Raw genomic sequence first — 11,616 nt, 5'->3', positions numbered from 1 at the left:
ACACACATATTTTAAAGTGAAAAAGAAATGATAGAATTAGACTATCACCATTTTACAATTAAGCATCAAAGGCTGTCAGGACCATAAAAAGAGAGAACCAGACAGTACGTGCTTCCTATTGTCTTACCAAGGAGCTCAAGCTCCTGTCTGATCTAGTCTCTGGATCTAGCTGCCCAGTTGCAGACAATACAGAGGGCAATAGCACAGGTTGAATTTCCCCAAGAATATGCAATCAGTCCTAACTGGTTTGGCTCAGTGGATAGAGCGTTGGTTGGCCTGGGGACTGAAAGGTCCCAGATTCGATTCCAGTCAAGGGCATGTGCCTCGGTTACAGGCACATCCCCAGTAAGAAGTGTGCAAGAGGCAGCTGATCGATGTTTCTAACTCTCTATCCCTCTTCCTTCCTCTCTGTTAAAAAAATCAATAAAATAAAATAAAAAATTTTTAAAGAGTATGCAATCAGCAAAACCAGACTGTAGGAAATTCTACAGGTCACAGACCCGATTCCTAAACAGATAATTTGTAGAAAACAAAAGAGATGGATGATGAGATTAAGAGATTTAAAAGACATAATCAAACTTTTTAAAATGGATAAGACTAACTGTGGTGCCTAGGGCAGCACATTCAGGTAATACAATTATTATTAAAAAAGGAATAAAATTCAGAATAATGGTTACTCATGAGAAAGGAAGGAGATTGTAACTGGGAAGGGGCATGTGAAAGGGCATTTAGGATGACTGACAAAGTTCTTTTTCTTGATCTTGTAGTCACTAAGTCATACATTTGATTCATGTGGTTTTCTATATCTGTATATTGCATAAAAATATTTTTAAAAAACACATTTGATAAGAAACTAGCATTAAGATTCTTTTGTGATAATCTTCCCACTCAACAGATAAGTAAGAGCTACATTTCGATAGATCCTTGAAACCTTGGGAGGACCTATAGTTTTCATCATTATCAAATTATTATGTAATTGAGCATTCTTTTTTATATGGCACCATATTATCCTAAGGTGGCATAGGGTAGTTCAAGAAGAAAATGTCCTAGTATTTTTTTTCCTAATAGTATTTTTATAAAAGTAAAACATGCTTATTATAGAAAATTTAGAAACAAAAAAAAGTATAAAAAGGAAAATAAAAATCTGTTGTTATTCTGTTCCTCAGAGATAACTGTACATAATATTTTGATGTGTTTCTTTTTATATATTAATACATTTACATTTGGAAAATAATTTTGTACCTACTTTATGTTCTAATCTAAGGAGCTATATTCACATTCAGGCCTTAGATTAAGGACATTTAAGATCTTGATCCTTTTCAAATTAGAAATCATTGATCATTTCTGGATATTTTTTTCTAGGTGGGTTACATCATGCAGCTGCCCGAATTTCTGGTGACAATGTCTATAAGCATTTGAAGTATGAAGGTGGGATTCACCGAGTTCAGCGAATCCCTGAGGTGGGCCTGTCGTCAAGGATGCAGCGTATTCACACAGGAACAATGTCAGTTATTGTCCTTCCTCAACCACATGAGGTAACCTCACCAGGAGGCATTGAAAACTTACTCTTTGTAAATGGTTGTTACACTGAAAAGTCTTAGCTTCTAGGAAATTCAGTGATTTTTCAGGGTTACCTACAGAACTTTATAGTCACTTTTGAGAAATCCTTAACTCCTCCCTAGGTAAAGTTGCCCCTTTTATCTCTGACCAAGATGTTTTGTTCTAAATAGAAGTCACTTCTCTACATAAAACAGAATCCACAAAGCTTTTTAAATGTGGCTCAGTGGTGGATTGTCGACCTATAAACCCGGAGGTCATGGTTCAATTCCTGGTCAGGGCACATGCCTGGGTTTTAGGCTTGATCCCCAGTAGGGGCTGTGCAGGAGGCAGCCAATCAATTCTCTGTCATCGTTGGTGTTTCTCTCTCTTCCTTTTTCTTCCTCTCTGAAACCAATAAAAAATATATTTAAAAAAAAGAAAAGAAAGCCGAGTGTCACCTTGTTCGTTCTCAGGTGGGAATGTGCACATGAAGAGCAATGTGAAGTTTTGCTGCTCTGTGCATATCTTCTAATGACTGTGAAAGTGCTGTAATAATTGATTTGGGGAAACAAATAAATTTTAGGAAGTAGGTGAATTTGCAAATACAGAATTGGAATAGTAAGTATTAACTTTATATGTAGATACATTATACATACATACATATATTTTACAAAATTTTCTATCTAATGTAGCTTTGTGGGATGACGAATGATGAAACTTTAAAGATTGCATAACTTAATGATCTCATAGCATCTTAAGTCATTATTAAAAAACAGTATCCATTGAAATAGGGAGTTTATTTCACCTCTTAGTCTAATAGCTATGATTTATGACCCAAAGCAATACAGTTTATTTGAAAAATTTTGGAAAAAATTTAGTATTAAAGTATTTGTTGAGTGTAGAATTTACTTATGTTACACTTTTTGTTCTAGGTAGATGTGAAAGTGGACCCTAAGGATTTGAGAATAGATACATTTCGAGCCAAAGGAGCTGGAGGCCAGCATGTTAATACAACTGATAGTGCTGTCAGACTTGTCCATGTCCCCACAGGTAAGCAAGTCTTTTTGCTCTTGTACTTTTAATTTTTTTTCATGTCTTATAAAACTATTTAGCTTTTAGAAGGAAAGAGTCATGTGTGAGTGTTTGGTTCCTTACAAAAACTCTTTAAAGGTGACATTGGCGTTATAGGTCTGAGGTTCCAAATCTACTTATATAAAAACCATGGGTGGTGTTCATCACGACCATCAGAATCGCAACCAAGCGGAAGTAAGTCAGTCCTGCAGGGCTTGTCTTGGCAACGGCTGCGCCTTCCCCCGAGCTGTTTCCCGGAGCTGTTTCCGGTGAGGGCGGGGTTTGAGGCAGGAACCAGCCCTCGGAGCGTGGACCCACTGAATCCTGGGTCGTTTTGCCAAGGGCTATGCCCTCCCCAGCTGTTTCCCGTGTGGCCTGAGGGAAGATCCCACCCTCAGAGCACCAGGAGCGCCCAGCAGCAGTCAGTCCTGGGTTGCGGAGGTGGAGGCCACAGCGTGGTAGAACTCTGGGTCTGGCCCAACAGGGGGCATGGCCGATCTTCAAACCAGACCCTGACAGTAGGAAGGAGGGAGCCCCATTCCTCACAGAATCCGCTGTTGGATAGCTTGCTGTCAGTGGCCTGCCAGCCAGGAACCCCATTCTCCTGCCCCCCGGACCCTGACAGGAGGGAGGAGGGAGCCCCTTTCCTCACGGAATCCACAGGTGGCCAGTTTGCTATCAGGGGCCTGCCAGCTAGCAATCCTATTCACTTGCACCCTGGCCCCTGACAGCAGGGAGGAGAGAATATGTTTAAAGACCAACTATTGGAACAAAGTACCTCTGAAGCCAAAAGAAGCCATTGTTGGCGACAGAATAGAGAGTTAGAAACATCAATGAGAGAGAAACAACAATCAGCTGCCTCCTGCACACTCCCTACTGGGGATGTGCCCGCAACCAAGGTACATGCCCTTGACCGGAATTGAACCCGGGACCCTTGAGTCCACAGGCCGATGCTCTATCCACTGAGCCAAACCAGTTAGGGCAATTAATCCCCTTTTAATGTTCACGAATTTCGTGCACCGGGCTACTAGTGTGTTCATATTTCCCTTCTGTTTGGAAAAGATACCTCTCTCAAAGGAGGCAGAGAGTGAGTGGACCTATTCAGGGAAGCTGTCCAAGTATGCTACACGGGTAAACAGCCAGAAGCACCCCAGCCTAAAAACAAACTTGCAAGTAATATTGGACATGCCATGCGATTTTGTCACTGTGTAGACTGACTGCTAGCTCCATTAGGCTCTACTGCATGAACATGGTTACTTTGAATACTGGTAATTTTGTTATACTACGAGGTAATTTTGAAGTCCTTAATGTGATTTTAAAGATTTCTATCAGTTTTCAGGTTTTTAAACTTTTTAAATACTTAAATTTCTTTTCTTTTTAAACTCAATTTTACATTGCATGTATATGATTTTAAAAGTCCAATAATAGCCTGGCAGGTGTGGCTAAGTGAGTGTCAACCTATGAATCAGGAGGTCATGGTTCCATTCCTGGTCAGGGCACATGCCCATTTCAGGCTGGATCCCCAGTAGGGGCCATGCAGGAGGCAGCCAATTAATGCTTCTCTCTCATCATTGATATTTCTATCTCTTTCTCCCTCTCCCTTCTTCTCTGAAATCAGTATTTTTTTAAATGTTGGTTTTAAAAACAAAAAATAGTCCAATGATAAAGTCCTATAACAAAAAAATAGCAGCTCCCTGGACCTTTTCTTCCTCCCCCTCCTTCCTTCCTTGACCCTAATTTACTCAAGAGGCAATCACTTTAAACTCTTTTAGCTATTTTTTTTCTGGTAATTATCTCTGCTTCTAATTAATAGGCAGATCTGATTAAGTATAAGAGTATATATTCACTACTTAATGTAGTAGATGAGTATTTTGGCAAAATTAATCTTCCACTGTTTTTATGTAAGAAGCAGGTAAATAGTGTTCACTACTGAGACAAGTAATATATTATGATTTCATTTTCTAAAGTTAATAATTACTTCTTTGTTTTTATTTGCATAGTTTTCTTTGACTCTAAGTCTTCCTACAGCTTTCAAAAGCTGTAAGATGAAATTAACCCAGTTTTCTACAAGGCTAATGGTTTTATTAAAAAAATATGTTTTTATTGACTTTAGAGAAAGGAAGGGAAAGGGAGAGAGAGGTATAAATATCTATCAGCTGCCTCCTGCATACCCCCTAGTGGGGTTCGAGCTAACAACCTGCACTTATGCCCTGACTGGGAATCGAACTGTGACCTCCTGGTTCATAGATTGACTCCAACCACTGAGCAATATCAGCTGGGCTGCAATTCAATTTCAAAGAGGTTAAAGAAAATTTAATGGGCTTTTTAGAATAAAAATATGGAATTTTGTTCTCATTTATAATTGAAAATCTTTTAAATAATACATGTAGTTATTAAGCAGATAGATAGATATTTTTTAACCCTAACCTAAGGATATGTTTTCATTGATTTTAGAGAGAGTAAGATAGGGAGAGAGATAGAAACATCAGTGTGAGAAAGAAACATCAATAGGTTGCCTCTCATATGCGCTCCTACTAGGGATCAAGCCTGCAACCTACATATGTGCCCTGACCAGGAATCAAACCCACAACCATTTGGTGTATGGGATGACACTCCAACCAAGCCACCTGGCCATGGCTCAGCAAATATATATTAAATACTATTTGGTACTCCTACTACCTACAATTTTGGAATTTCGTATAGAGCACTGAAACAACACTGAGAAAACTTTTTTCCAAAAACCCTTCTATAGTTTTTTTTTTAAATAAACCCAGCACTCTATTTTAATAGCTCTTCTATTATCCAACATATCTTTTCACCCCCTAAATCCTCTATTCTTGAGGGCATATTTATGAATAAATACTCCTGTATAGAAGTTATTAAAATATATAATCATAAGATTTCCTTAGGAATTGCTGATTTGTAAGCTATATAAGTTCTAGACTGACCCACTGGATAGGAATAGTGCAAGTGTCTAAGCAAAAATCAATACAGGTCAGCTGATGACATTCATTTGAAAGAAAACTTATGACTGACTAGCCATCATGAAATGGAAATTTTCATATTCTTTTGGGTGGTGGGAAAAAAAAAAAGTTTAGCTAGTTTAAGACAGTTCCAGGGAAATGCCTGGGAGATGGAAGCCAGTTGGCACCCCAGCCCAAACATGTGGCTGCAATGAAGCAGTCAAGAAATAAGTTTAAACTAAAAGAGGTGAAACCTAGGTGTCCTTCTTAAAGTATTAGCAAGTGTAGATTGTAGCTTGTTTAGACAGGGTAGAAATATAGTGTCACAGATCCTTATGAGTCAGGGATCCAGAATCAAGGTCCTTCTGCCCAGAATCAAGGTCGCTCATGCCAATAGAAGGACACAGAGTTTGGTAAAGCAGAGCAGAAATTTTATTCTCTGATCAAGGAATGGAGGAAGGTAAGCTCATCTTCAAAAAGCACCTTCCTGGGGACTCTTCCCTCTCCCCATGTGGAAGTATGTGCTGTGAGATTCTTTCCTCTTCCCCACTTGTTCTTCAATAAATTTCCACCTTTGCTATAAAAAACAAACAAACAAAAAACACCTTCTTGCCCTGGTGAAATGATTGGTTAATTTTAAAGGATCAGGGTAAGACGTAAGAAACATGTAAAAAACCTAGAGGATCAAATTTCTTCAAGGAGGTACACATTCCATAGGACGGGAGGACATGGGCTGTTATCTTCCTTCTGCTCACAGTCTAAAATGTGTCTGGCAGAATATCTCCCCACTCCTCAACCCTGTGGTGATTTTAGTATGTTAATTAGTCATAGTTCATCTGAAGTTCACTTTTCTTTCATCATGGTGGCATTTTCCAGCTTAAACCTGTGGTACTTGAGTCTCTTATCTGGTTTCTACCTTCTGGCTTTGCACACTGTGGAATTTGCACCCTTTCTTAATGAATTCAGCCTGTTTTTGTCAGGGACAATGTTAGAAAATAAGAGAAGACAAGAAGATAAAGTCAGTAGCAGTTTTAGGATTAACTAATAATGTGGTGGCACAACCCTGTGACAGTAGTTTTGAGAGTAGAATTTTATACACATTTTAAAAATCTCCTGCAAATAGTTACCACCCTATCAGTACAGCTGGCCTTCTGTTATATATGTACCTGGGATCAGGATTGGACACACATTTTCAGAGTGATAGCTACAAAATTAAGAACAGCAGCCCAAAGCTTCAAGGATCACCATTCCAGGGCTAGATTTGAGCTAGTTACTGGACTCCACAGTGGGTCAAACCCACCCAAATTCGGAAGTTAGCTAACCAAAATGTGTATTTAAATGTGCTGATCAGTTGTCTTTAGAACCAAGACAACTGAGAAACATTCACTATAAACTCTTCCTTTGAAAGAGTTTGAGCCCTGGCCAGTTTGGCTCAGTAGATAGAGTGTCAGCCTGTGGACCAAAGGGTCCCGGGTTTGATTCCTTTCAAGGGCACGTACCTTGGTTGCAGGCTCCTCCCCGGTCCGGGCCCTGGTCGGGGTGCGTGCAGGAGGCAACCAATCAATGTTTCTCACATCGATGTTTCTCTCTGTCTTTGCCTCTCTCTTCCACTCTCTAAAAAATCAATGGAAAAATTGATTTACCCTTATATACCCTTTTGGAATTTTGTACTGTGTACATGCACAGTATTATTTATTATCCTTGGGTGAGAATTAACCACCCCCAAAAAAGAAAGAAAGAGTTTGAGTAGTTTCTTTTCATTGGTTTCTATATGTAAAGTCCTTTTTTAAAAACATGAACTCTTGTGTATATTTGTGATCTAAAGGGGAAAAGCTGACTTCTCAAGTAGGACAGAGAATGGAGCAGCACTATATTGGGGATGACAGTATTTTGCACTTTATTGAGCTACAAAAGTCTCTGGATGAGCTGGGATGGAGAGGCAGAGCTCTGGGAATGAAAGTATGTGTAATCATCTGCAGATGCGACTGCTTTCAGTCTTCTCATCAGAAATATCTCATTTAAGTATCAGAATCTAGCCATCTATCACTACTACCATCATAACAAGTATAATTTCTGAAGTACGCTAAATCTAAAAAATAAGAAATAATAAAAAGTACTTAATCCTTTGTGATCTTTCCCTAATTAACCCAGGGGGAACTTTAAAATATTCCTCAAGTCTGTCTCTTCTTCACCACTGCCCCCCAGTTGTATTGAACTATAACTGACCCCTCACTTCTATCTCAATTTGGCTTATGGAGGCTACAGTTTTTACCTTTAATCTCTGTTATTTTTCAGGGCTTGTAGTAGAATGCCAACAAGAACGATCACAGATAAAAAATAAAGAAATAGCTTTGCGTGTGTTGAGAGCTAGACTTTACCAACAGATGATTGAGAAAGAGAAGTGTCAACAACAAAGTGCTAGAAAACTACAGGTAAGATTTATTTGGTATAATCTATCTATAATAATAAAAGTGTAATATGCTAATTAGACTGGATGTCCTTCCGGACATTCTTCCAGACGACCTTCCAGACAAAGCTGGGGCTGCGAGGGAAGCCCAGGTCCCGGGTGCCAGAGGGAAACTGGTGCCGGCAGCCGGGGGGAAGGCTACTCTTGCACGAATTTCGTGCACTGGGCCTCTAATATATATATATATATATATGCCTAAGTGACCGTTAGGACCGGTTGACTGAACGACCGGTCCCTATGATGCACATTGACCACCAGGGGACAGACGCTCAATGCAGGAGCTGCCCCCTGGTGGTCAGTGCACTCCCATAGCCAACCTCCCGTGGCTGGCCAACCTCCCATGGTCCCTCCCCCCAGCTGGCCGGCCCCAGTTGGCCCTGATCACCGGCCAGGCCTAGGGACTCCACCCGTGCACAAATTCATACACCAGGTTTCTAGTAATTTAATACCTCTTTACAAAAAGTCATTTTATGTAGAAAATGTATTTATTTTTGATCAAATGGAAATACCTTAGAGCATAGAGAAACATGCTTATTTGTAAATAAACAATAATTTAAATGCATTTGAACTGACAGATTATGACCAAAATTGGACATGCCAGCTTGCAAATGAGTAGATGACATATGAATAAACTTAAAATTTTCCCAGTTGTTTCTCTCTAGTGTCTATATCATAATTGTTTTGAAAGGAAATCAGTATAAAAGACAAAGTAATTCTCTGGAAATTTAAGAGATGTTTAGATTTTTTTAAATCTAAAAACCTAGGCTTTCATTATAACTCTATGTGAGATAAAAAATACATTTATTTTTTATACATTTGCAAAAAACTGGTAACAGTGATTGCTAGATGGAGTTTGGGGACGGAGTAAAATATTTATTTTTCATTATATACCCTTTTGGAATTTTGTACTGTGTACATGCACAGTATTATTTATTCAAATATATAAATAGATAAGTTCTAAGCAAAATTAATAAATGTCATTGTTTTAGGTAAACAAAGTGTTGTATGGTTTTAAATTCCAAGAAAAGTAGTTTGTTTTTGAGAGAGGGTGGAAGAGAAAGTGGAATCTAGAAATAACTGTACTTAGATCGGTATGCAACAGTAAATTTGGAAGATTTTGTAGCTTTAGAGGATAATCAATTGCATAAAACTAAACATTATTCTTTTTGCTTAGATGTCCTAGTCTTTTCACACTTTTGCCCTTCTAGTATTACTTACCTACATTCTAATTTACAAGTAGTTAAAGCAACAGGATAAGTAATATAGTAATCTTCTATTAGTGATAACCTCAGATAGGAATGCTCATTTACAAAGTATTACTTCTTAGCAAAGAAGTGATACCATAAATATTGTGAAATCTGCCACATTTGATTTAATAAGACACATTGGGATTTACTTGCTATTTGACATTTTGGCACTAGAGGTTTCACATAATAATTTTTAAAATAAGTATTCAAGATTGGCCTTATCCAATGGAGTCCCACCCCAGCCCACAGTGCCTATTTCCTCATGAGTGTAATCCCTACTTACCCATCTAATCTTTGTCCTACCCTATATAAGCAGCTGGCTTATGCGGGGGTTGCAAGCAGATTTTTGTGGATGACCTGCTGCTCTCCCATACCACCGGCAATATTGGAATAAATGCTCATATATGATTTAAAAAAAAAAATTGGCCTTATGCAAACTGTGTGTCTTCTTCAGTCATCTGATTTGAGAAGCCAGAAAAGACCGCCATGCTTCCCAATTAATTTGTCCACTTGTTTGAAATTTCTTAGTATTTCTAATGCTTAAAGTTTTTCTTCAGCTAGTATATACAGTAGCTTTTATATGGAAGGCATTGTGCCAGGTTCTCAACCCTGGCTCCACTTATCACCTAAAAAGCTTGCAGCCCTCTAAAATAAATAAGAAAACATTTTTTTAAAAAAGCTTTGCAGATTCCTAGGCCTCACTCTCTGAGATTCTGTTGTAATTGATCTGGCTGGGGTCCTCGGCATTCAGATAGTAGTTTCCAAACCTGGCTGGTTACAGAATGATGGCCTAGAGAATGTTTTTTAAAGTACACAATCCCTGGTCCGGCCGGCATGGCTCAGTGGTTGAGCATCGACCTATGAACCAGGAGGTCACAGTTCGGTTCCCAGACAGGGCACATGTCCAGGTTGCGTGCTGGATCCCCAGTGTGGGGTGTGCGGGAGACAGCTGATCAGTGATCCTCTCTCATCACTGATGTTTTTATCACTCTCTTCCTTTCCCCTCTTCTCTGAAATAAATATAAAATATTAAAAAATAATAATAAAATAAAATGCACAATCCCTGATTGGGCTTTGGAAGCTATCATTTAAAAAAACTCTCCTGATGATCAGCCATATTTATATTATGCTAGAGTCCTGGCGCACGAAATTCATGCGCAGGTACAGTCCCTAGGCCTGGCCTGTGATCAGGGCCATCTTCCCCGGCTGCCTGCAGCCAGCCCCGCCCCCGCCGCCACCCATCCCCAGTTCCCCGTTCTCCATTGGGTGATCAGTACCTGATGGCCAGGACAAGGGACCGAGAGGTTGTCTGTTCCCACCCACTCGCCGGCCCCGCCCCGGTTTTGGGTCACCCTCTGTGTGTGGAGCGACTGGTGGGAGAGGGGCCTGGCCTGGCGCTGCCTGCATCCCCCGCCACCCACCCCCAGTTCCCCATTCACTATCAGGCAATCAGAGCCTGCCGGCTGGGGAAAGAGACCAAGAGGTGGTCCTTGCACCTCATAGTGACTGGTCCAGCGGTCGTTCTGATCGTTCCACCATTAGGGGCAATTTGCATATTACCCTTTTATTATATAGGACTAGAGGCCTGGTGCCCAAAATTCGTGCACTTGGTGGGGGGTCCTTCAGCGTGGCCTGCACCCTCTCAGTTCGGGAGCCCTTGGGGGATATCTGACTGATGCCTCCCCATGGGGAGTGGGCCTAAGCCAGCAGTCGGACATCCTTTGCGCTGCCATGGAGGCAGGAGAGGCTCCCACCACCACTGCTGCACTCGCCAGCCATGAGCCAGGCTTCTGGCTGAGCGGTGCTCCCCCTGCATTGAGCATCTGCTCCCTGTGGTCAGTGCACGTAATAGTGACTGGTCGTTCCACTGTTCAGTCAATTTGCATACTAGCCTTTTATTATATAGGACTAGAGGCCCGGTGCACAAAAATTCATGCACTTGGTGGGGGGGGGGTCTTTCAGCCCAACCTGCTTCCTCTTGCAGTCTGGGAGCCTCAGGGGATGTCTGACTGACAGACTAGGCCCTCTCTGCGGGAGGTGACCAGGTGGGCTGATCAGGGGACGGCACCGGCCGGCGGGTGGCCGGCCCCTCCCCTCACCATCCTGCCACAGCAGCTAGTCGCCACTGCCCCCCAATAACCATCCCCTCCCTCTGCCTGCTGGCACGTGCCTTGGCTGGCCTGGCGCTGCCTACTCGCTGGCCCTGCCCCTTGCCGACTGGTCATTCCTCCATTTGGTTGATTTGCATATTATACTTTTACTAGAGGCCCGGTGCACAAAAATTTGTGCACTCGGGGGGGGGGGGGGGGGGGGGGGGGGGCCCCCGCCC

The 11,616-nt window shown here is 41.2% G+C and overlaps 1 protein-coding gene across 6 annotated transcripts in view; it reads left to right on the top strand.

Annotated features, from left to right (window-relative positions):
* Positions 1 to 11,616, top strand: part of MTRF1 (mitochondrial translational release factor 1) — a 94,713-nt gene that overhangs the window by 53,703 nt on the left and 29,394 nt on the right. For all 6 annotated transcript variants that reach the window (XM_014549737.1, XM_014549736.1, XM_014549738.1 and 3 more), the window contains 3 exons: positions 1,363 to 1,535; positions 2,472 to 2,589; positions 7,869 to 8,005. In XM_014549737.1, the coding sequence (XP_014405223.1) occupies positions 1,363 to 1,535; positions 2,472 to 2,589; positions 7,869 to 8,005 (428 nt within the window). The remainder of the gene's footprint in view (positions 1 to 1,362; positions 1,536 to 2,471; positions 2,590 to 7,868; positions 8,006 to 11,616) is intronic.

Source organism: Myotis brandtii, unplaced genomic scaffold, assembly GCF_000412655.1.
Source record: "Myotis brandtii unplaced genomic scaffold, ASM41265v1 scaffold569, whole genome shotgun sequence".
In the NCBI taxonomy this organism is placed as follows: Eukaryota; Metazoa; Chordata; class Mammalia; order Chiroptera; family Vespertilionidae; genus Myotis; species Myotis brandtii.
The sequence above is the reverse complement of the archived record's forward strand: the minus strand, read 5'-3'. Positions and strand labels throughout refer to the sequence as shown.